General features: G+C 32.1%; 2 protein-coding genes across 4 annotated transcripts; one reads left to right on the top strand and one right to left on the bottom strand.

Annotated features, from left to right (window-relative positions):
- Nucleotides 1-746: 746 nt before the first annotated feature.
- ptprh (protein tyrosine phosphatase receptor type H) lies at nucleotides 747-21,980 on the top strand. Of its 3 annotated transcripts, XM_051098637.1 has the most exons (18): nucleotides 747-1,048; nucleotides 6,399-6,654; nucleotides 7,683-7,949; nucleotides 9,026-9,292; nucleotides 9,825-10,097; nucleotides 10,805-11,071; nucleotides 12,247-12,480; nucleotides 12,557-12,820; nucleotides 15,316-15,415; nucleotides 15,522-15,575; nucleotides 16,290-16,371; nucleotides 16,587-16,677; nucleotides 16,769-16,842; nucleotides 16,960-17,097; nucleotides 18,017-18,139; nucleotides 20,258-20,418; nucleotides 20,603-20,738; nucleotides 21,020-21,980. In XM_051098637.1, exons 1-18 carry the CDS (start codon nucleotides 1,001-1,003, stop codon nucleotides 21,158-21,160), a joined length of 2,976 nt encoding a protein of 991 aa, XP_050954594.1. In that variant the 5' UTR covers nucleotides 747-1,000; the 3' UTR covers nucleotides 21,161-21,980. The 3 variants fall into 3 exon arrangements, with proteins under 3 accessions (XP_050954594.1, XP_050954596.1, XP_050954595.1); XM_051098639.1 differs by lacking the exon at nucleotides 7,683-7,949; XM_051098638.1 differs by lacking the exon at nucleotides 9,026-9,292.
- An 8-nt stretch (nucleotides 21,981-21,988) lies between these two features.
- On the bottom strand, nucleotides 21,989-26,184 carry si:dkey-197c15.6 (putative nuclease HARBI1). The gene is made up of 2 exons (XM_051098640.1): nucleotides 25,057-26,184; nucleotides 21,989-22,933 (listed from the first exon to the last, which is right to left on the bottom strand). The coding sequence occupies exons 1-2, from the start codon at nucleotides 25,814-25,816 to the stop codon at nucleotides 22,536-22,538; spliced, it is 1,158 nt and encodes a 385-aa protein (XP_050954597.1). The 5' UTR covers nucleotides 25,817-26,184; the 3' UTR covers nucleotides 21,989-22,535.
- Nucleotides 26,185-26,589: the final 405 nt, after the last annotated feature.

Genomic DNA, 26,589 nt, shown 5'->3' with positions numbered 1-26,589 from the left:
AATTTCCTTCCCATATCTTTAGACCTACAATATGTTTATAGTAAAGAAAAGTTGTTTGTTAATACAAGCATCATCAGTCTGGTAAACTTCATATATATATATATATATATATATATATATATATATATATATATATATATATATATATATATATATATATATATATATATATATATATATATATATGTATATATATATATATATATATATATATATATATATAGAATAACTCCTTATCATGATATGCACAGTATCATATAGATATATTTAAGACACACCCAACTAAGCTATGGAACTTAAGCCATAAATTTTATCTATTGTTACTGGCAAGAATAATGGGGTATTTGATCTTTGTAAAGATAATAGATTCTTTTGTTAACTTGCCAACCCACAAGCAGAACACCATTCAAGGGAAAACTAAAAACACTAAATTCTATTCATTCATTTTATTTCTTTTGGGTTACTTAAAATCATATTTGAAAACAAAATTAATTTTAATTTTAAAAATTAAAAGTTAATTAGGTGTTAGAGGAATACCAACCTAAAATAAACTAAGCAATTTCAATAGGGTCCTCGCACTGCAGTGCTCGGGCCATAATAAAGCATAGGGAAATGTGAGGGGCAATTAAAAAGAGACAACAAGCTAGTTATAACCAGTTTGGAAATAAAAAAGGGAGGAGTTTTAGAATAAGGAAGAACTTTAGTTTAAAGGCAGCACAAAGGTTGATGTTCATTGTTTTCCCGTCATGAGAAAAAGGAGAAGTGGCAATAAAACAGGTCATTTATCAGTCACCAGAGAGGGAACAGAGACAGAGAGCAGCGTCAGAAACTGAGAGTTTAAAGAGACTAAATACAGTACCAAAACTGTCATGAGCACTGTAATGCTAACAGGCTAGATGAAATTATTTTCAGTTAAATACGTTTTTTGAATACAGTGGTTAAATAGGGAGTAGTAGTGTTATAAAGGTGCTGTTTATGCTGACCACATACCGGGTTGATCATGGAACGAGTTTTGACTTTAGTATTGCTGTGTGCGCTTTCTGCATGGGTAAGTCACTCTTAATCTTTGTACAGCTGTTATTTGTGGTTAACTGAAATTCCTGAATCAGGGTTCAGGTTGTAAACCCATAGTTGTGCGTGACAAAGAGGTTTGTTTCATTTTTTAGGACAAAAACACCTGCGACCAATACCAAATATAAAACAGCGAAGTGAAAGAATCTCTGCTGATAAAAAAACTGTACTGAATTCAAAGTGAAAATTTGAGTAATTCATTTAAATCTTCAAGTTTGTCATACATACACACACATATATCACTGATTCTTGAGATAAGGGACAAAACATGTTTTAAAATGTTTTTAAGTTATTATTTATTATACATTATTAAGAAATGTATATATTTGTAGAGAAAGGTCTCAGCTCATGAACCATGTATAGCAACAGACTTTTCTGATTTTTTTTTTCCCTAAAAATGTACATTTATTCACTTCTTAAATTAATTTGTGTCAGCTCCATCAGACGCATTAAAAAGCATGATATTTTGATTTGATACACCCAATAACAGTGTAAAATCTTCAATTGTGTAATAATGACATTCAGTAAAAGAGCTGAAGTGATCAAATACATTATTTACATTTTTCCTGTTTGCCCACTATAATAAACAATACAATTCGTATAATTTCTTCATTTTGTTCCCTCCTTTTTAATATTAAACATATATAACCAATGTTCTTTGGTAATTCAGATATATTATCATGTAGTTCCGTTGATGTTTTACTATTTTAAAACAATAAATTGAAAAATAAATAATAAAAAAAAATCAAATCTTTATTTCAAAATTAACAGAAACCCTTCATCTGACAAGTGTCAAAAACTGACAGTGTCGACAAAAAATGACAGACTTGACAAAGGTCCAACTGAGGTTACAACTGATTGATAAACTGATATTTAATGTAATACAGTAATCCTTCTAGTGGATTTCTCAATTTGAGTCTCCAGTAACTCACTGGAGGCCAAATATGTATGTAAATAAAATCATAAAAACAACAATAAAATAGTTCCCTATATGCAAAACATATATCGTTATATTAAAACCTTTGTGAGCATGTCAACTTCATCAGCTTAAAAGTCAACTCTGTCATAAAAGTTGACGTCCAACGGAGTTGACAAAATCAAATATGTTTCCACATTAACCATGTGTTATACAGTAGAACATGACAAAAATGCAACAACAACAAATTATCCCGGAACTATTTACAGAAACTATTATACTGGGATAATGGAGTTGACATGTTAAAGCTGTGACTACAGAGACTTCAACACTGAAAAATATGAGAAAAAAATAAAATTTCCAGGACTGTGTGTCCTACTGTGTGATCCCAAATGAGCAGGAAATAGGAAAGGGTTCCTCAGAGTTAAAGATGCCTCTGATATTGCATGATTTATTCAGAATTACAAATAAATAAATACACAAAAATGGGAAATATAATTCAAGATGTACTTTCTGTTTGTTTAATATGGGTCTCTTGAATTTAGGACGTTTTTTTTCCCTTATCTCAAGAATAGAATTATATATTTATTTTTGTGACCATGGACCACAAAACCAGTCATAATAGTCTTTTTTTTTTTTTTAGAAATTGAGATGTATACATCATCTGAAAGCGGAATAAATAAGCTTTCCATTGATGTATGGACAATATTTGGCCGAGATACAGCTATTTGAAAATCTTAGGGTGCAAAAAAAAAAAAAAAAAAAAAATCTAAATTTTGAGAAAATCAATATTTTTACAGTAGGAAATTTACAAAATATCTTCATGGAACATGATCTTTACTTAATATCCTAATGATATTTGGCTTAATTTTTTTTTTTTTTTTTTTTTTACAATTGTGACCCATACAATGCATTGTTGGTTATTGCTACAAATATACCCGTGCTACTTATGACTGGTTTTGTGGTCAGGGTCACGTATACAGTATATATGAAGAGTTCAGATGCAAAAGCCTCTAAATCCATCTGTTCTTTAAAATAAGCATTTTTATCAGGCTCCTATGAACAGGTTTCTATGTAAGCATCGACACTTCTAATTGAGCTGAGGCTGGGATTTAGCAAGTTTGAAGTAAAAGTATTTGATAGATGTTTACTATGTGTCAAAACTATTCACTCAGCATCATTATCTCATTTTTGACCGAGATGGCTTTTCATATATATTTATATATATATATAGCAAATAATATGTTCAACTTAACATTGGAGTATTAGTAGACTGTCTACTAACACTTTGATTTAATGTTCCACCAACAGACATTCTACAGACTAAAAGTTACATTTATAATATGTCAACTTATTCTACTAAATCTTAACCAAACAGTCTAGTAATACTCCAATGAGAGTTAGTTTACATGCAGTTCCAAATTAATCAGACACGTAGTTGCAAAGTTACTTATAGTTAGTAGAATGTGTAAAGTAAACTACGGAAATTAAGTGGGACTTGATACAATGCATTTATTGTGTACATACATATTTTGTTTTTTACATCATATTTGAAAATACCATCCTGTAATTACATATGTAATTATTTCTGTAGTTACATCTATAATTACACTATTGACCCTAAAACGTAACCTCCAAACCAATAACCTTTCCCCATATTCCATCCTAAATAGCAGCAAAATGTTTTGCAATTAACATGATCATAACAGGTACACTGTACCTAACACTTCATTAATTTATTATAGGTACATAGTATTTATAAACACCTAATATAAAGTGGGGTCACAAAGTGTAACCAAATTATCTTTCCAACTCTAAGGGAACTGCTGAAAACACAACTTTTCACTGAGAATATGGCACTTTAACCCTAACCTAACAGTCTATTCTGCTGAGAGTTAGTTTACATGTAGATGTAGAGTTACTTATAGTTAGTAAAATGTCTAAAATGGACTAATGAAATAAAGTTGAGCTATAAATAGCTATTTAAAAATAGCCACTATATAATATAATCTGATCTTCTTCTAAATGGTGTGGAGATGAAAGTTCTGTGGATTAATATTTTATATTATGGATCTAATGTTTCACTTCTGAAAGTCCAAAGTCCTGGAGATAAGTTATCACGAGTTATCATAAGTTATAATATGATCTTACTGTAATGATAATGACATTCCACCTATCTGGTTTCATTTTTTGATGGTCCCTTTAACACATTCTTTTGTAACCTTGCACCTACATGTCTTCTAACTCTCTTTACAGTGTTGTAGAATATTAGTATATTGGTAGGGTTAGGCTTAGGGTATAAGTTGACATGTACTTGCAAAGTTACTTATAGTCAGCAGAATGTCTGTTGGGAGACATCATGATAAAGAGTTAGCAGATATTAAGCAGACAGTCTACTAATACATTAATGAGTCTACTAATAGTAGACATTTAGGTGCAAAATACAGTACTTAGTCAACAGGATGTTCAAAAGGGACCATCAAATTAAAGTGTTACCACTTCTCTTTTAAATAAGAGACTAAAAAAATCTTGTCACATAGTACATTTTCTATTATTGGCCCTTCTGAAACAAGCTCTTGGATAGTGAAGCCAATGTCCATTATTAGAAGGACTAGTTGAAATATTCCCTAAATTTTTGGGATCAAATGTCTCCATGGATATAATACTAGTAATTTGTACAGTATAAAAGCCATTAAGTTTATGGAATGTCCCTAAAACATGGAAACCAGTGTATTCCCTACCTACATTATGTGGACCAACTGTCACCACAAGGATAGCAATAACAGTCATTTTTGACCTTGATTGGACATTTTTTGGTCCCTAAGGGAAAACAGCCTGTAAATCATACAGAATGAAGCTTTTGAAAATCTAAAAATGCCAGTAGTTTTGTGTGGGGTAGGGTTAAGGGAAAGAAAATATAAAAATCATTGCGTCAATGTTCCCATAAAAGATGAAAATAAGTGTGTCTACACAAGTGTCCTACTTTTTTTTAAACCATAATATGTAGAAACAGTAATACTATAGTGAATGTGAAGAGGCAACTAAACTTTGGACTGGTAGTTTACAAGCTGCCAGATATTCATTATCCACTCTTTCCTTGTTTGTTGTGTCAACAGCTTTCCTATCAGTACATGTGCTGTATTCTTTCAACTTATGATAACGTGACAAAGAGAATCATTCATTAGATTAATCATAGTTTCAGTGGATATCAAGATAGGTGTTTGACATTTACATTTCATACAACACATATTCTTGAAATGTCAAATGGTAAGAGGGATGTTTAGCATCATTGATAAGACCTTGGTAATAGGCCTATACTATGCAAATACTGTGTATTTTACTATAGTTTATTTGTCATGCCACTGTGTGCATTTGTGTAACTGAGTCAAAAAAATTCAAAATTATACCACTTTTACACAGTGGCTTTTGTGTTTGAGATTACATGTTAATCATTAAAATTGCATTTCAATTTCATCTGCCTCATGTAATCTCAATCAACATCCATCTAGATCAGTTTCAATCTGAACATTTCGTCAGTAATAAATATCAAAGTAAATGACATATATTAACTATGGTAAAGAGTTCAGGCCTGTTCACACCATGGATGATAACTATAAAGATAACGATAAAGTCATTACAGGTAATCTTTATAGTTAGCGTTCTTGATGTATACTGATTTTAAGAGCAACTGCATTATCAGTTTTTAGTTGAGTTGTCACTGAAAAGTTGTGTCTTTAGCAGTTCTAAAAAAGGAAGATATTCGGTTTCACTTTATTTTCAATAGTCCATTTTAAACATTCTATGAACTACAAGTATCCTTACCCTAAGCTGACATGTACTTAGACATGTAAAGCCACTTAGAGTCAGCTGAATGTCTGTTGGGGGACTATGCTTTAAATAATGCTGAATGAAGGATGCTAATCAAAAGCTGTTTTTCAAGGATAATTCAAATTAAGATGAAGACATGGAAGCTAAATTATTCAGATTTACTAGGATGTAACATTTTCGATTAAGAAGCAACCCATAGTAATACTATGTATTGTTCACTTATATAATAAGTGAACTATCTCGGTAATATACAGCATTTGCTTAAACTTGGCAGCTAGTGAAAAGACTCACAATGAGGTGTAATATGGATTTATTGGAGACTCACAGACACATTGCACATGATGAAGGATGACCTAAAAGAGCTTACTAGAGGTTACAGTAGTGACAAGAGCCTGCGGGCAAAAATCTTTCAGCATGCTTTGATAAGATGTTTTTTTTTTCTTGATGTTATAGAGCAAATCTGCATGACTGGTGATATTTGCAATATTTTTAAAATTCAGCTGGCTGTCAAACATATATGTTGTGATTGTTTTGGAGTTCAGTTGTTTTATAGAATTTAAATTATTGTGATTTCTTCCCTCAGGCAGAAATCCCTGATGTTAAGAATGTTACACTCATTAATCGAACAGAGACTACATTAACATTTCAATGGGAAGTTCAAGACAGCAATTACACGTTTGTGCTTTCAGTAAATGGCATTAATACAACAATCCCACACGCAGATGAAAATGTAATGTATACAGTCTCAAAACTGTCTCCTGGAAATAAATATTTTTTCAAACTCTACACTGAGTATAATGGGAGTACGAGCAAAGGATATGAGTTCTCTGATGTTACTGGTAAGTGAGTCATTGAGGTTAACAGCTGTGGAAATATACATTTCAAATTCATCTTATATTAAAATAAATAAATATACTATAAATCTTATATAAATTAAATTCCTAACATTTATGTTACAATTGTATCAGTGTTAATTGTTGGCTCAATGAAATCAATAAATGATCTATTGCAAAACCTAGTGTGTTATACACAGTTTTACTGTAGTTGTCAAACTGCAACTAGAAGTAACCGAATCTTGCAGTTAAGTCTCAAGTTTAAGTTTTATTTCATTAAAAATAGTACAAGTATTTGAACACTAACGCACATAAAAATGTATGAGAACATATTTGGGTTTACATTTTTGGGATATAATGTTAAAATACCAAGTATTAAAATGTGTTCATATTTAGAATATACTGTAAAAACAATCATAATAACACCATAATAATGCAGATACAATGGAAAGCCACATAAATAAAAAATAATCTTTCCACAAGTCAAAGCAAATACCAATATATCAGCGTGACACAAATGACACTAAAACAATGCATAAAACATTAACACTTTAACACAAGATGTAACATGTAACTCTGATGTAACTGATAACAAGAAGAAGAAACGTAATTAATAAAATGTAAAGTTTCACAGGGAATTCTGGAAATGCCTATTTATTTATTTATTTATGGAGATTTTCATAGTAAATTATATGATCATTCATAAATTTGACTTATTTTACTTACTTTACATGGTACAGTGTACAGTTAATTTAAACTTAACATTACCTATCAACGTGATCCATTAACAATTCACAAACCCAAAGTGGTTGTATTGTTGACTGTGCTATTCAGTGTGTGCAGACTTTCTTTAAAATATATGTAACTTTATTGATATTTTTCTGTAATGCAAAGACGTGTAGATTTCCAGCTTTCTGGGACAACTGTACATTAACTGGTCAGTCGGTGAAGGAACTGAATTGCAGATGAATTAATGTACAGGTGAATAGATGCAGGAGCTACGAAAATAAAATTTCTGTCTCTTTCTTCTTTAGTCCCATCTAATGTTGACACTGTTTTGGTCATCGATCGGAGCGAAACTGAAATAACATTACAATGGAAAAATGTCAACAACCGTAATGATTACAGATATGAGCTGAGATACCTGAATGAAGAAATCTCTGCAATAACTCCATCACCAGATAATTCTATTGTGGAACAAAACGTCAAGAATCTGTCACCTGGGACTGAATACTCCTTTATGCTCTACACTGTGTTTGAAAACGTGATGAGTAGTGGATACAACTTCTCCAATGTAACCAGTGAGTACATAATTTTAGTCCTGTTGATTTGGGTTGAGGCTGTGACATCTGCTGTTGTCTTGTCCTGAAGTCTTGTCCTCTTCTGTCAGAGGTCTGTCACACTTACCAATTTAAGAAAGAAAGAGGTGTTAAAAAAGACAAAACAACGGCCTTTGACATTTCTCTCCAATTTCGGTTCACATGCTGGAATAAGAACAAAATCAGAGCTGGAATTCTAATTGAATTAGAATAAATTAGAATTCACTGTTAATTAATTGGTTTTGTAGTTTGCAAAGCATTTCTTCTAATGTTTCCAGGATCTTTTTTTTTTTTTCAATTTCGACAAAATCTGTGTCTGTGTTAGCCAGCTACGTATAGTCTTTGAACATATTTAGGTTTACATTTTTTGGATATAATGTTAAAATACCAAGTATTAAAATGTGTTCACATTTAGAATATAATAACAATAATAATAACACCATAATAATGAATGATATAATGGTAAATCACATAAATAAAAATTCATCTTTCCACAAGTCAAAGCAAATACCAATATATCAGCGTGACACAAATGACACTAAAACAATCCATAAAAAATTAACACTTTAACACAAGATGTAACATGTAACTCTGATGTAACTGATAACAACGAGAAGAAACGTAATTAATAAAATGTAAAGTGTCACACAGGGAATTCTGGAAATGCCTATTTATTTATTTATGTAGATTTTCATAGTAAATTATATGATCACTCATAAATTTGACTTATTTTACTTACTTTACAGGGTACAGTGTACAGTTAGTTTAAACTTAACATTACCTATCAACGTGATCCATTAACAATTCACAAACCCAAAGTGGTTGTTTTGTTGACTGTGCTATTCAATGTGTGCAGTCTTTCTTTAAAATAAATTCTAACTTTATTGATATTTTTTTCTATAACGCAAAGACATATAGGCGTATAGATTTCCAACTTTCTGGGACAACTGTACATTAACTGGTCAGTCGCTGAAGGAACTGAATTGCAGATGAATTAATGTACAGGTGAATAGATGCAGGAGCTATGAAAATAAAATTTCTGTCTCTTTCTTCTTTAGTCCCATCTAATGTTGACAGTGTTTTGGTCATCGATCGGAGCGAAACTGAAATAACATTACAATGGAAAAAAGTCAACAACCGTAATGATTACACCTATGAGCTGAGAAACAGGAATGGAGAAATCTCTTCAATAACTCAATCACAAGATAATTCTACTGTGGAACAAAACGTCAAGAATCTGTCACCTGGGACTGAATACTCCTTTATGCTCCACACTGTGTTTGAAAACGTGATGAGCAGTGGATACAACTTCTCCAATGTAACCAGTGAGTACATCATTTTAGACCTGTTGATTTTAGTCCTGTTGATCTGCTATTGTCTTGTCCTCTTCTGTCAGAGGTCTGTCACACTTACCAATTAAGAAAAATAGGGGTGTGAAAGACAAAACAAGGGTCTCTGACATTTCTCTCCAATTTCCAGTTTGCATGCTGGAATAAGAAAAGATTAATTAATTGGTTTGTAGTTTGCAAAGCATTCCTTCCAATGCTTCCAAGATCTTTTTTTTTTCAATTCCAACAAGATCTATGTCTGTGTTAGCCAGCTACATTGTCTCTTCATCTGAATTTGCAAAAACAGTGTAAAATACACCAAGATGTTTACAAGGCATAAGAGATCAATGAATGTAAAATTTTCTGCGGCAGTACGGTACTGGCCCGAAAACTGTCACAAACTCGCAGTTGGTGTCATAGAGTTAACAGATCCACTATTGTACCTACTACCTGTGATTATATAATAACTGTATGTAAATAGAAAGCTCATTGTGTAACACATATCTCACTATATCTGCATTTGTTTCAGTGCCATCCAATGTTAGAAATGTGATTGTGCTGCATAAAAATGACACCGACCTGACCTTCCAATGGGATGTTGTATCAAACATAGACAACAACACTTACATCTATATTCTTGAATACGGAAATGGACTGGTGAATTACATTAATCACACTGCAGAAGAAAATAAAGTAACACATCATATATCAAGTTTGATTCCTGGAACAAATTACAGCTTCACTCTGTACACAGAGTTTGCTGATCTGAGAAGTACTGGATATACCTTCTTCCAAAAGATGAGTACGTGGCTCTTCTTTTTTCTTTTCTTTTCTTTTCTCATCTTTTTTTTTCTTTTCTTTTCTTTTCTTTTCTTTTCTTTTCTTTTCTTTTCTTTTCTTTTCTTTTCTTTTCTTCTTTCTTTCTTTCTTTCTTTCTTTCTTTCTTTTCCCACAAATACAATTTATCGTGCAACCCTTTTTATAATTGATTCAATTGTTGTTTTTAGTCTTGTATAAATCACTATAGAAAAGATGACTTTTGAATTCATATTTCTCAATCTTTGGATTGTAATAATAATGGATAAGAAGGATTGGGCAAGAATATCATTAATTACTAAATGCCTATTTCATTCCACTGATTAGACATAATACTTGTTTCATATAACTTATAAGGTAACTTCTATAGGTTAAGGATTGTTTACGGTTAAGGATTGGTTTGGGCAACTAGTTATTGTAGCAGTCAAGTCAAGTCAAGTCATCTTTATATAGCGCTTTTAACAATACAGATTGTGTCAAAGCTGCTTTACAGTATTAAATAGGAAAATAGTGTGTCAGTTTTATAACTGACACACTGGAAATTGATTTATATGAATTAAAGTTAAATATATAAGAATATGATTCAAATTTGTATTATAATACTTAATTTGGCTTATCTTAAGTTGGCTTATTATTGTACTGCATTATTTATATTACTATCAATTAACGTTGAAAATGAATCTCTCTTCACAGCTCTATCTGACATAACTGAAGTTACAGTCACTCGGTCACAGACGGAGTTGCAAATCTCATGGAATAAGTTAAACAAAAATGGCATCTACAACTACACCTTAAAAAGGCAGGAAGAGGAGACTGGGATACATTTCTCAGGATCCACTGAGCATGATGTGATTACACATACCTACTCATCTCTCACACCAGGGGCTGTACACAGTTTTACTCTTTTCACTGTGGTGAACAATGCCATAAGTAAAGGATACAGCTTTAATACTATCACTAGTAAGTTTTGATAACATTGCTTTGAATTAGCTACTTATTTAAAAAGCAAATCTACTGTATGAGTTGTAATTGAGTTTTGATAGCATTCCTGTTATGAAAAAAATAAAATAACAAAATAAAAAAATAAATAAAAAGTACATGTTAGATTTTCAATGCTTGACCTCTTTAAATAATATGTTTGTAAGGTTCCATTTGTTAACTACGTTAGTTAAAATGAACTAACAGTGAACAGTTGTCTTAGTTTGTTTTAGGTAGTTTAATACTAGTACATCATTAAAATCAAAATGGTCTCAAATTATTTAACTGACCTGATCTAACATGAAGTTGTATATATTTATAAATACTGTAACAAATATGTGACCCTGGACCACAAAACCAGTAATAAGTAGCACTGGTATTTTTGTAGCAATAGCCAACAATACATTGTATAGGTTAAAATGATAAATTTTTATTTTTTGTGTCAAAAATCATTAGGATATTAAGTAAAAATCATGTTCCATGAAGATATTTTGTAAATTTCATACCGTAAATATATTAAAACTTAATTTTTGATTAGTAATATGCATTGCTAAGAGCTTAATTTGGACATCTTTAAATATAAATTCTCTATATAAATTCTGTATATTTTTGCATCCTCAGATTCCAGATTTTCAAATAATTGTATCTCAGCCAAATATTGTTCTATTCTAACAAACCATACATCAAAGCTTATTTATTCAGCTTGATGTATAAGTCTATTTCAAAAAATGTACCCTTAAGACTGATTTTGTGGTCCAGGGTCACATATATTGCTTATTACATTAACAAACGTTAACCAATATTTTCAATACATTTATTATGTAATCATTTATGAAAATAAGGAATCCTCATCATAATCAACAAAGTTTTAACACTTTATTGTAAGGTGTCATCGTTATGGTGTAATTATACATTTAAAAAACTAACTGGTAGTAATTAACAATAAGTATTTTACTAAATGCTACTAATTTATGGCTACTTAAATATGCATAATTCACTCTTATTACTGTAGTAAATACATGTAACGTGTAACAAAGATGCTGTAAAATAAAAAGTTACCTAAAGTCCTGTATGACTTATGTTAAGATTAAGACCCCAAGAGTAAGACTCCAGCTGATTTTGAAAATGACATTCATATGTTCTTATATTTTCTGCAGCTCTTAACTGTGCGTCCTTTAACTGGACAGTCACCAACTCAACAATAGAAGCTAAAGTGAATGGTTGCACACATGTGACAGCTAAAAGCAGCACCGGAAGCATTAAAAATGGCCTTGTACAGGGCAACAAGGTGAATCTGCAAGACATGGATCCTGGAGAGATCTACACTGTTTCACTGTTTTATGAACTGGAGTCAGACAGGCTGCCACAGTGCTCACACCAACTGAGATTATGTGAGTTTACATGCTTTGCTTTGATTGTTCCCCTGATCAGCTGATATTCAATTAATTTTTTTGTCCTTCTTTTTAGTTCCAAACAGTGTATCTAATCTCAGATGTGAATATTATTCTGGAGGGTATGGTCTGGTTGTAATTTGGGATCGTCTACATGGAGTTGTGGATGTGGTGCAAGTGGGCGTTAATAAAAAAAATTTCAACCAATCACAAAATTTAGAACCAGAACAGAAGGTAACAGGCCTGCAACCAGCCCAATGGTACAAAGTGACTGCTACGTCATTCTCTGGAGCCATGAAGAGTCAAACAGTATCAGTCAACTGCCAAACAAATCCAGCAGGTAAAGGAATGTCTAGATATCTGTAATAAAAGAAAGTGTCTTAAAACTCCATGAATATTCCAAGATAAATACAAGTTAAAGCAAAAATTATGCTTTATCCAAACCAATATGAATCCTACTTCTTTGATGAGATTTCATGGATACACCAAGGAGAGCTAGGGTGGATATCAAGATGGCCTGTTTTACACACAATTGCTATCATATGACTTCAGAAGACTTGCAATACATCAAGTCATTTGGACAATACAGCAAGACATAAAGACCACTTTTATGATTTTTTCATCCCATCTCAGTTTTTGCGATTGAGTGTGAACATTACTCAAATAATCCTTCATGAATCATTCTAATATGCTGATATTGGTGCTCATTTATGATACATTTCATTTGGTAATCAATCAATTAATTAATAATGGTTATTATAATCAGCGTTGAAAACCATTTTTGCTGCTTATTATTTTTGTGGAAGCCATTATACCCCAGGATTCTTTTTTGAACAGAAAGGTTAATTAAGTTTATTATGGCTTTATTTAAAATAGAAATCTTATGTAACTTTATATTATTATGGGCTTACCCTAGTGAAAACTAAATATACTATAATGTATTTAAAATATCTTTATTTCATCCCAAGTATACTACAAATACATTTACATATTATGTACTTAATAAAAAAATAAAAATAGACTGCAATTATACTTTTAGTATACTAAACTGGTATACTTAAAGTCTGCTAAATTGGAACAACTAATTTTGTACTTAATGCACTTTAATTGTGCAGAAGTAGTGCTGAAGACCAACTAAAGATATACTTAAGTATATTTGATTGTTGAAAGCGGAACTATTGCAAGTTTACTTTAGGTACACTTTAAATATGTTGAATTTAAAGACTGATTATTTAAAGATCATACAATCCTCATCAATAGTGACATTAAAACATATTTTATGTTCAATATTAAGAAATGTTCATTGTGCACAAGTAGTACTCAAAATAAAATTTAATTACAGTTTTTATATCAGCAAGTCTCAGGTGATATGTCAGTAAATATGTTAATAGACTTATGTTAATATACTTAATATAAAATAAATGGATTTTAAATCTATTACTTTTTTACCAGGGTATTGAACTTATAGTGACCAGTTTATTTGATAAATTTAACATATCCACATTAACGTTTCCACAATACATTAATTAGAAAAAAAAAAATGTTTTCATTATTGATAACAATAGAATTATTGTAATAATAGCATAGTAATAATATTATATATATTATTGAAATAATAACAACATATTGAAATGATTTCTGAAGGATCATGTGATTCTAAAGACTGGCTTTGCCATCTTTAGCCATAATAGGAATCTAATATATTTTAAAATACATTAACATAAAAGACAGTCATTTAAATTCGAATTATATTTCACATTATTACTGATTTTATTGTATTTTTGATTAAATAATTGTAGACTTAGTGAGCATAAAAGATCTCATTCAACAACATAAAAAAATCATAAGTATTATGATACAAAAGTAAACTTTTGACTAGTAGTCTATAAAGTATTTTACAATGGCATCAAATGTGGCTGAGCATCATAAAGAATGGCAACTAAACCACAACTAAAATAACTTAAAACGTTAAAGAGCATATTAAATACATGCAATACTAACATTAATCAAGAATAATGCTACAAGAAGTCAAACTTCTTGACATATGTGACCCTGGATCACAAAACCAGTCATAAGGGTCATTTTTTCAAAATTAAGATTTATACATCATATGAAAGCTGAATATAATAAGCTTTCCATTGATGTATGGTTTGTTCGAATAGGACAATATTTGGCCGAGATACAATTATTTAAATATCAGGAATCTGAGGGTGCAAAAAATCAAAATATTGAGAAAATTGCCTTAAAAGTTCTTCAAATAATGTTCTTAACAATGTATATGACTAATCAAAAATTATGTTTTCATACATTTACAGTAGGAATTTTACAAAATATCTTCATGGAACATGATCTTTACTTAATTTCCTAATGATTTTTGCCATAAAAGAAAAATCAATAATTTTGACCCATACAATGTATTTTTGACTATTGCTACAAATATACTCCAGCGACTTAAGACTGGTTTTGTGGTCCAGGGTCACATATGTGATAGGAGTACTAAAAATTTCCTTGGTAGCATGCAGTATTTAACAGTGACTGATTAAAAGCTGGCATGAGTCAAACAGCCTCACAAATTTATATTTGAGTTAGAAGCAAGATCATTACTGCAGGAGTTGTTTTTGTAGAGTATGACAAAGCCTAGAGGCCTATTGTGGGTACCAGAAAATACTAGAAAATACTAGAAATTGAAAATACTAGAAATCCAACAGTGTGCCTCTATATTAACATTTATGCTTTTAAACCCCAATAGGCTTTAACAGCATAGAGATTAACCTTGCGTTTATTCATAGCAGTTGAACACAGCATTGAGTATTTGTTTATTTTTGTTTCCTGCAGGTGTTATAGCAGGTGTTCTTGTGTTTTTCCTGTTGGTCATCATTATTTGTGTTGCAGTCTTTGTATGGATCCGCTACAAAAAAAGAGCACAACCTACAAAGTATGATTTTTATTTATTTATTGTTTAGGATTATGACTGTCTTTCATAATAAACAGCAGCACAAACTGTATTTGTTTAATCTCTACTGTCTTTTTCTCATTTTTAGAATGCCCACACCACTTCAAGAGGTGGAGTCAAAAGTGCCTACTAATAAATACAAGTATGTGTGACTCCAGTATATTGGAAAATATACACTTAAATGGAAAGTTTAATCCAAAATGTAAATTTGGTCATCATTTACTCTCTTTTATGTCATTCCAAACCTGTATAACGTTATTGTGTGGAACATAGAGTATAAGAACATATTTTGAGAAATGCCTGAAATCCGAGTGAAATTTGCATGCCAAGCCACTCCCCCCGTTGCCCCGCAGTTCAAACTAGGCAGAGTAGTTTGCTTCTGTGCTGGCAGGGGGCCTCCTTCTCCAGCCGTGGCATCATGTTTAGTATATTTCCACGGTTTATTTCCACCGTGTTCCCCTTCTTAAGTTAAAAAAAAAAAAAAAAAAAAAAAAAAACTTTCTGCATGACTCTACATCTTGTCATTGTGCTCCTCAGCACAAACCTGAATGAGTGGCTTGGCATGCAAATTCCACTCGCCAGTGTTCATTAGCCTTTTCTACTTAAGCTCAGAGGTGATTGGGCCCCCAAGCGGGACCCCATAGATGTAACGTCTCCGTTCCCTATTTTAAGGAAAGAGGGTTACGAGAGTAACCTAGACGTTTTTGAACACAATGCATATGATATGTATATGATGTTCTTTTAATTATATATATATATATATATATACATATATATATATAATTATATATATATATATATATACATATATATATAATATATATATATTATTATTATTTATTTTTTTTTTTTTCAGATCCCTTTCCTTGGATACATTTCCTGAACATTTTCAAAAAATGAGTCGTGATCAGAACAGAGGTTTCAGTGAGGAATATGAGGTATGGTTTTTTAAATCTGAAATGTAAGAGTTACATTTTTATTTTTAGCTCTTGTCTGAATTCTAAATGGCATTGAATCAGAACCAGGCCTTTGGATGGTTGCAGAGTATTTAAACAGTGAAAATGCCAATCTGCGTATATGTTAGAAACATCAAGTTAATTCTCAATGTTCAGAGCATTTGTTAAGTATGTTTTTACTGAATATGTTTTAACAGGACTTAAGTTCAGTGGGTATAGAACAGTCTACTGCTGCAGCTCGTCTGCCTGAAAATAAGGACAAAAACCGATTTTCCAACGTTTTAGCCTGTGAGTGTTTACACATACACATACACACAATATTACTGCCTAGTGTCTGTCTTGGAAAATGTAATTTTATCCACCTGTCTATGTCTTTAAGATGACACCTCTAGAGTGCATCTCATCACAAAAAATGAGAGTGATTCTGATTATATCAACGCTAACTACATGCCTGTAAGTAGTCAACATCAGATGTAATTCATTACATAAGGCACTACCTCGCTTGTGTCTCTAGAGAAAATGCTCCTGGTGGACTAACATTTGTTTTTTTATTGTTTATGTGCATATCAGGGCTATGGCAATGCAAAAAGACAGTATATTGCTTCTCAAGGTCCACTGCCATCCACTGTCAGTGACTTCTGGAGAATGGTTTGGGAGCAAAAGTCACAGGGGATTGTCATGGTAACAAACTGCACTGAAAGTGGAAGGGTAAGTCAATGTTCAGAATAGAATACTAAATACTGAAGTATAAAGTGTTTACTGATGTCCATTTGTTTTAGCACTATATGGAATTATACATGATGTAGTCATGTATGAAGCAGTATTATGCTACATTATTGTTACAAAATGTTTCATTTAATTATCAGAGGTGAAAAAACATTTTGTTTGGCATATTAAATCCAATTTTGCATAAAAACAGTATTTTACATAGAGTGGCCTTGTGGCATAATTTCTAGGCAGCGGCTATTTACACTAAGTGCAAATAGCAATAGATAATATTTACACTAAGCGTAAACAGCATATTTTCTTAACGATATGCTTTTTACACCAAGTGCAAATAGCTATTTATTTGATGTACACTATGTTAAAATAACAGGATTTTCTTCTGTTTATAACACTTCTTGCAAATAGAGGCAATTATCTGCGCCTCAGTATTGTAGTACATTATAAAACAGTATGCAATAATAACGTATTGAGTGTAAATTATAGTTTTATTTCAAATTATTAAATGAATTATTGGGGCAACAAAGCCCTCCCTACATCTACCCTAACCTTAACTGATACTTTATTTTAAACTTTTCGATTATTTCCTTCATTTTTATTGAAAATAAATGCCTTTCAGACATGATATGAGATTTGAAAAGGGAGAAAAAAAGCTCACCAATAGGTGGATTTGAACCTGGGTCGATCATGTCGAAAAGTCTGTATGCACTTTACCAACTATGTAACTGGAATTATAGTTAAGCAGGCGTCTTTTGTAGTGTTGACTATCCCAGGCTATTTGCACTTTTGTACTTAATGTAAATAGACACTTCATAATTTCTACAATATCATTTTAAAGCAGATTTGTCTTCTGCACTTGGTGCAGTTATTTGAACTTTTTTTTTTTCTGATTTAATATTTCCAGGTCAAGTGTGAGCAATACTGGCCACTGGACTACACGCCATGTCTCTACGGAAACTTGCTTGTCACAGTGAAATCGGAGGATAAATATCCTAGTTGGACACTGCGAGAATTTAATGTCAAAAATGTAAGCTGAGATATTTCTTTTCCTGTTTTATGACAATAAAATGAAATATTCAGAGCAACATGCCAGACTGCTGAAGACAGACATTTTCTAAAAATATTATAGGTTTTTGGTAACGCTTTATTTTAAGGTGTCCTTGCTACACGTTACATATTATGTAACATTATGCACAATACAATTAATTATGCATAATTGCATGTAAGCAACCCTTAGCCAAACCCTATTTCTAACCCTAACCATATAGCACAGGGGTGCCCAAACTCGTGCAGAGTTTAGCTCCAACTTGTCGTAACACACCTGACGGTAAGATTATACTATGTCTAGAAAGCGCTTGATTAGCTGGTTCTTGTGTGTCTAACTGGGGTTTGAGCTAAACTCTGCAGGACACCGGCCCACCAGAACCGAGCTTGGGCACCCCTGATATAGTAAGTATGTGTAGTTAATTAACATGACTCAGTACTTCAATGTATAATTACTTTTTTTTGGTGGGACAAACACGTTCGTATTTTTGTGGCATTTTTTTCACCCAAATTCTTTCTGACCCTTACTTACTTACATGTTTGTTTTTTATCTAAATTTTAATTGCCTTTTAGAAACAGCACTACATTTGTTAAATAAGCAACAGTGCATTTATCTGCAGGTTTGCTGTTGGGTGAATATCCACTTGTTAAATTATCTCAGCTGTTTATGAGCACTATTAATTTATATCACACTTATACGATAAGATTAAAATTTCATGGTGTCCTGTAAACTACTATCTTAACACTATTTGTTATTATCATGATTTTTCGCTAGTACTACAGCATACTGTCAGTGAATTTAGCACTGTTTGTTGGTTGCTTTTAGGATATGACTGAGCATTTGGACTCAGAAACTGTAATGCATGATGTCCTAACAAAAAAAATGACGACTTAACAAGTGGATAGTTTGTAATTGCTTTTCTACTTTTTATTTATTACATTGTGACAGATTATAGCTAATAAAATCTGCACTAAACAGTGCCATAAAATTTATATTTTTAGATATCTTGCTAAAAATAAGAGAGAGAAAAAAAAAAGATGATCCACTCATTTCTTGGGATCCTTTAGCAGGATCTTCAGAGCTGTAGCTGTACTTTACCACATTTTACACTTACCATTAGTTCATCTGGTGTTTATGAAAAACAGTATGTATTCTGCTTCTCCTGATATGAGCCATTTAAAGGAGTAAATCACTTCCAGAACAAAAATTTACAGCTCATTGTCCATTGTCATCCAAGAAGTTCATGTTTTTCTTTCTTCAGTCGTAAAAAAAATTATGTTTTTTGAAGAAAACATTTCAGGAATTATCTCCATATAGTGGACTTCTATGGTGCCCGAGAGTTTAAACTTCCAAAATGCAGTTTAAAGGCAGCTTCAAAGGGCTCTGAATGATCCCAGCTGAGGAATAAGGGTCCGATCTAGCAAAACGATCAGTCATTTTCTTAAAAAAAATAAAAATTGATATACTTTTTAACCTCAAATGCTTGTCTTGTCTAGCTCTGCGTGTACTCTGTGCGTTCCGTTTTTTAAGTTAAATCATCTTAAAAGTGCAAGTCATTTCAACTCACAAGTTAAATCAACTTAAAAGTACAAGTCATTTGAACTAATTTTATTGTAGTTTTAAGCTGATTTAACTTAAAATTTTAAGACAGCTGCGGAGCTTACATATTTTAAGTTAAAATTTTCATCCTGCCCTAACAGTTTTGGATGGGACTGCACAGAGTACACATGCATATGGTAGAGCTAGACAAGACAAGCATTAGAGGTTAAAAAATATATATACGTTTTCGTTGTTTTGTTTTTTTTTTTTGTAGAAAATGACCGATCATGTCGCTAGATAAGACCCTTATTCCTTAGCTGGGATCGTTTAGAGCCCTTTGAAGCTGCATTGATCTGAATTTTGGGCACCATAGAAGTCCACTATATGGAGATAATTCCTGAAATGTTTTACTTGAAAAACATAATTTGTTTACGACAGAAGTAAAAAAGACATAATGACACTATCCAAAAAATTTTGTTCTTGAAGTGAACTTGAACATGAACACAACACATCACTAGTCTGATTAGCATAAGACTGTTTTTGTCTGTTTTTGTATATTAGAAAACCACCTCTGAGACAAGAACAGTGAAGCACTTCCACTTCACAGCATGGCCAGATCACGGCGTTCCCACTGGCACAGAGGAGCTGATCCAATTCAGAGGACTCGTCCGTCAGCACATAGAAAAAGCTTTCTCTGCAGGGCCGACAGTTGTACACTGCAGGTGACCACTGCTCACTTTGAAACTCAAACATTAACTTAACATAAATAATGAGTCAGTCAACTGCTGAGAGCTGACAGCAAATCAATATGAAGAGTGAGCATTAAATTCAATAATTAAACTAACAAAAATCAATAAACAAACGTTTAAATCCTTCTGTATTTTTGTCATCATCTCCGTCCTTTAGTGCTGGAGTGGGCCGGACAGGTACCCTGATTGCGCTGGATGTTCTGCTGCAGCAGCTGGACAAAAAGAAGGAAGTAGGCATTGCAGCGTTCGTCCAGCAAATGAGACTCAATCGACCACTAATGGTGCAAACTGAGGTAACAGTGTTAGGAGTTTAAGAACTAATAACCAATAAATATCGTAATAAATTTTTATAGCAGCAGTTGATATCAGCATGTTCTTGTAGTATGCTTATTATGAGTTCAAAGGGGATTTCAAAGCTCTTTGTACTAACAGGATGGCATCTGTAGTTTTATAATTATTACTGTATGTGATTACAGGTAATAATTTTAGCACTTCGAAATAAAAAAAACGTGCATTCCTGGCAGACATCATTTACTTTAATCAACTGTTTTATGCTTATCTCTGTCTTTTACAGTCTCAGTACGTGTTCCTGCACCAGTGCATCATGGATACTCTGCAACCCAAAGTTATGCCTGACTCAGAGCCTCTCTATGAAAACTCAGAAATGATCTATGTCAATGCAATGGCAATAAGAGAATTTGAAAAAGGAAAATAAATGTGAGCAGAAATATAAGCCATATGGTCCTTAAATACACACCCTTCTATAAATAAACACTGAAAGCCTGGATTATATGGGTATTATATATGAAAATGCTGTTGTTGCCATTATCATTATAAACACACTCTTCTGCTAACAAGACTGAAAGATACTGGCCATGGCATTTTAAGCCTAAGCTATAAAGCACTAAAAGTTTACCATTTAAGCTTAACTGTCAGTCTTTATTTAACAAAGGAGCTGTGTGTATTGGGTTGTTTTTTTTGTGTTAATTTTTTTAGCTCGATAACCTAGTCTCTGAAAGGAAATTTTCCTTTGAGCCATAGTTAGTGCTGCTTATTTTGCACATTGCTTTTAAACAAGAAATTTTTGTAAAAATTGAAATATGTGATCTATTTAATATCAAGTGAATTTGATTTGAAAGTAATACCGAAGGAAAGTATTTTTCTATTTTTTTTCTGTTTTGCCAGTGTCATGTATTCTCAGCTGCCTGATGCATAAGATGCTTTAAAAGGGATAGTTTATCTAAAGATGATAATTGTGTGATAATTGTGTAATTATTTATGTTAAGACTGGGTACCCTGATGGAAATAATTTCAAATCTGTACGCGAAATAGAGAATGAGATTTAAGGGGTGCAGAGAAAGGAAAAATTAATTTGTTTTGGTGCTTCACAGACGTGGTTGCTGTGAACTGTTGTTATATGGAAAGAGCTGTGTAAAGTCTTTTTAAACATTTTGTATTACTTAAACCACCAATCAGAATATAGTGAAATTTCAGTCACTAATATAGTCAAATTTAACTTTCATGTTTGCCTTCACATACTGTACTTGGGTAAATAATCTTGTGTGTGACCTGTTTTGGTATTTGCTGTACATGTAATTTTTTGCACTTTAGTAAAAACTGAAATTTGAACTTTAATGTTTTAAATACATTTACATCATGTCATAACCAGGCACATGATATCCAGCCACAAGCAATTTGTATATAAAACTTAAATAATAATTAACAACCATGGCTTTGATGTTTTTTTTATGTATATATAACTGTTAATCATTCACTATTGTGCTGTATGTAAAGGACCATGGTGTTAACAACTGATAGCATAATTGAGCCAAGGTACCACTGCAATACCATTTCTTGTGACAGACTTTTATTACTGAATGAGTGCTGTTTAAAGTCTTCCATAGACATTTTTTTATTCACATCACTTGTTGACAAATAATAGTGTATTAGCATTAACTTATTTTGATCAAATTTTGAATAACTGAATAAACTTAGAATGTTAAGACTCAACTGGCACTGGCATGCATGTGTCTGTTCATTTCATTGGTTTAAACTAATTATTTCTAACTTTTTGCTATCACAAAACAATCTTATTCACCTTCATCTGTGATATTAAAAAACATTTCTATCATCTCATCTTTAGTGTCTTCCATGTAGTCAAATGGCTGCTCTGCCATGATGTTCACCACCTCTGATGGTGGATGGAGCGGCTCTAAGCTTAAATCCCAGGGTAACGGCACAGAGAACTTCTTGCAGATGTTGTGCAGAACACAACAAGCTTTGATGGTGAATGCCACCGACTCAGGTGATTGAATGGAGCCGATGTCACGCAGGCAATGGAAACGACTTTTCAAACTGCCAAAGACCTGCTGCGCACGGCTGTGTAGCTGAGCGTGTGCTTTGTTAAATCGCAGGGCTGCGTTGCTTTTGATGCGGAAAGCCTCGACAGGGGTCAACACATGTCCACAACCGTGCAGGCTTCTGCTACCTGTGGGAAACAAAGACAAAAAGATTAAGAGGGAATTAAATAATTATTGTATTTATTTTATTAAAGACAGACCCTTAGCAAAGTATTGCAGATAAGTTAGGTTAATCATTATTCAGAAGTGAGAAGTGACAGGTAACAAGATTTAAGCATTCCAGGAAGCTATGTAATAAATAATGTAATACAAGACATGTGAACATTACATTTATGCTGAATATATTTTACTTAAAAGGATCTACCTATTTAATTAGGTAATAATTAAGCACATTACAAGGTACACATCTCTTATGATCACTACGGCTTAAAAAAAAAAAAAGTTATCTATTTGATTATATTTAAAACTTAATTAAGAATGACAAAGCTGAATTTTCAGCAGCAATTACTCCAGTGTCACATGATACTTCAAAAATCAATCTAATTATACTGATATGCTAATCAAGAAACATGTCTTATCATCATCAATGTTGTAAACAGTTGTGCTGCTTAATATTTTTGTAAAAACAGTCATTTTTACAGGACTCTGATTATTATAAAGTTGTGAACAGTATTTGAAAAATAAATTATTTGTAACATTTTATATTATATGTATTATATTATTGAATTATATAAGCCCCATTTTGGTGTCCACATCAAAATAAATTTACAAAATTGTTTTTTTTACACTACCAGTCAAAAGTTTTTAAAAGATTTTAATTTTTTTTTTTTTTTTTTTTTAATAAGTCTCTTCTGCTCACCAAGCCTGCATTTACTTGATCCAAAGTACAGCAAAAACAGTAGCATTTACTATTTAAAAAAAAATGCTTTCTCTTCCAATATATTTTAAAATAATTCTAATATTCTGATTTGCTTCTCAAAAAAAAAAAAAAAAAAAAAAAAAAAAAAAAAAAAAAATTATGATGTCAAAAATTAGTACAATTTTTTTCAGGTTCAGAAGAACAGCACTGATCTGAAATATATAAATCTTTTGTAACATTATAAATGTCTTTCTCACCACTCTTGATCAATTTAAAGCATCCTTGCTAAATAAAAGAATTAACTTCATTATATTGAAATATAATATAAAATTAAAAATGTATATACTGCCTCCAAGCTTTTGAATGATATATTGCATTATTATGTATGGTATTATTTCAGATAAATCTTTGGATCTTTCTATTCATCAAAGGATCCTGAAAAAATGTATTCAACTGTTTTAAATATTGACAATAATTATAACAAATGTTTCTTGAACAGCAAATCAGCATATTATAATGATTTATGTAGGATCATGTGACACTGAAGACTGGATTAATAATGCTGAAAATGTAGCTTTGATCACAGGAATAAATTACATTTTAAAATATATTCAAATAGAAAGGGGTTATTTTATTTAGCAAAAATATTTCACAATATTACTGCTTTTGCTGTATTTTGGATCAAATAAATGCAGGCTTGGTGAGCAGAAGAAACAAACAAACAGAAAACCCAAAAAAAAAACAAACAAATTTTACTATTCAAACACTTTTGAACAGTGTTTACATAGAACGCATAATACAGGTAAAGAGTGTAAAGAGTCTACTTTAATGTCTCAAATAACTTTGTGAAAATAAAATGTCAAAACATGAGTGCAACAATGTTCCAGTGTCATTCAGTGTAACATATACATTTCCGTAAATATGAAACAATATACTTATTCTGACCCATACTTATAAAAACATATAAAAGTGATCATACTAAATTTTATTCTATTTTAAATGATTTAAAACGTCTTGCTGATGGGAAAAACCTAGTGGTTTGATTTTGGATAGTGGGTAAAGATTTAATTAAAAAAAAAACAAAAAAACAAAAAAAAAAACGTTTTTGGGGGCTGCATTGTGATCATTAAATAGTCTCTTAATGAAATCTACTGATACTGGTTTTAAATATGACTGCACAGATTTTTATTTTATTATTATTATTATTATTATTATTTTGTTAAATGTACTACTGTTACACTGAACAACATTTTAGTGGGTGTCTTTTGTAAATCATGGTAAAACTGAATGATAGTATTTTTTTTCCTCAGGAAAAAAAAAAAAAAGATGAATAATAAACAGTTCACATTCTAATGTACAGATAGTTTTATCACGCTTCTCAATAATTCTTACCAATAACCCAAGTATGACCGTGTTGAAATATGCTGAACTGTCTGCCAATTTCCGAGTTTTCCCAAATAGTGTGTTCAGGCGTTCCTCCTGGACAGCACTTCTCCAGACTCAGGAGATTCCCATCCACGTCGAAAATGACTTGCATCATGACTGAGTGATAACCCAGAGTGTTCAAGTACATGAGCTCCTCCCCATGCGGAGGGCTCACCTTTACGTGCAAATACCCCAGCACTCCCACCACATGCGGGATGCCGCTCAGGTTCTTAAAGGCTTGTGCGGCACCCATGCGGTCGTTATAACTGTTTGGGAAAGTGATGAAATCAGGACTGACATCTGATAAGAGTTTAGTAATGGTCTTCACAGCCTCGACCGCTGCTGTCTGATCTATTGCCAACCGGTCTGTGATTTTACCGGGCAGAGACCCCTGTGTGTAGTAGGCAAGCGTGGCTAGAATGTTGGCTTCTGCGGAGGTCGGGTTGTGTCTGGGCGCAAACACGTCTTTCTTTAAACGGGCCTGGATGAAATCGACGATAAACCGCAAACACTGTCGATTGAGATGTAAAGACTGAGAAATAAAGCGATCATCCAGTTCGTCTAGGACACTGGGTGTCTCAGAGGCAGAGATGGGCTCACTGATGCTGGATTGTTTGTTTTGTGTTGTGTTGCTGATGCTGATGCTGGGCGATGAAGTGTTGTTACACAATCCGTTTGAGAATAAATCATCCTGGACAGCAAACCACAACGCTCCAGCTAAAGACATTATGAGCAGTTGAAGAAAAAGAGTAACCTGCAAAAGTCTTCCTTTCCGTTATATTTGTTTGAAAAAAGATGATTTCATTTGACTGACTGTTGCTCAGAATTACCGTGGTGAAACAGCAAACTACTATTGAACTGGACGATAAACCATCAGTACGGTACAATAATCTTCAGATAGTCCATGAAAAATCCAGTATAACTGAGCGGAATAACAACCAGGCATTCCTTAACCCAGCTCTTTCGCATTATGTCAATATATACATCTCACTGCCAGCCAACGTAATTTAAAAATCTACATTTTATCTGCCAAATGCAAGAAATTACTTCGAAACATGCCTGAATGGATCGTGTTTAAACATCCGGGTCATGGGAAGATTTGTTTTTCATTTCGTAATAAAAGTCCTGGTGGCTGCAAAACGTAAATGAAGAAAATACAAAACAAAAAAAAAAAAAAAAAGTGAGACCGATATAAATCAATTAAGCTTTATTACACAGGAAAACTATTAGTTTCAGTGACATATTTGCACAGTAGACAGCATCGTTTTTTTATTATCATTAAATTATTTAATATTTAAATTAATTTTGGATATTGTATTAAAATTGCGTTTATTTGTATTTTTCTGTGTTTAAAGGGTAAATATCACGAAACATATTTCATATTTTCATATTTCACTTTAAAACCCATGGAAAATACAAGAAATTATATTTTGTGTGAAAAAACCTAGCGTTTTTGATGGGTAGATTTCATATTTGGTTAAAAGAAATGTTTCAGCCATT

This window comes from Labeo rohita, chromosome 24, assembly GCF_022985175.1.
Source record: "Labeo rohita strain BAU-BD-2019 chromosome 24, IGBB_LRoh.1.0, whole genome shotgun sequence".
Classification (NCBI taxonomy): Eukaryota; Metazoa; Chordata; class Actinopteri; order Cypriniformes; family Cyprinidae; genus Labeo; species Labeo rohita.
Note: the sequence above shows the minus strand (reverse complement) of the source record. Positions and strands in the feature narration are given on the sequence as shown.

What these genes read in the sequence shown, in the direction of transcription:
- ptprh (XM_051098637.1), top strand. Translation starts at nt 1,001, where the DNA reads ATGGAACGAGTTTTGACTTTAGTATTGCTGTGTGCGCTTTCTGCATGG. An exon ending in CAGCTTTAATACTATCACTA is followed by an intron (nt 11,072 to 12,246) that starts GTAAGTTTTGAT and finishes TATTTTCTGCAG; the next exon opens with CTCTTAACTGTGCGTCCTTT. An exon ending in GTGCCTACTAATAAATACAA is followed by an intron (nt 15,576 to 16,289) that starts GTATGTGTGACT and finishes TTTTTTTTTCAG; the next exon opens with ATCCCTTTCCTTGGATACAT.
- si:dkey-197c15.6 (XM_051098640.1), bottom strand. Translation starts at nt 25,816, where the DNA reads ATGTCTTTAGCTGGAGCGTTGTGGTTTGCTGTCCAGGATGATTTATTC. An exon ending in CGGTCATACTTGGGTTATTG is followed by an intron (nt 22,934 to 25,056) that starts GTAAGAATTATT and finishes TGTTTCCCACAG; the next exon opens with GTAGCAGAAGCCTGCACGGT.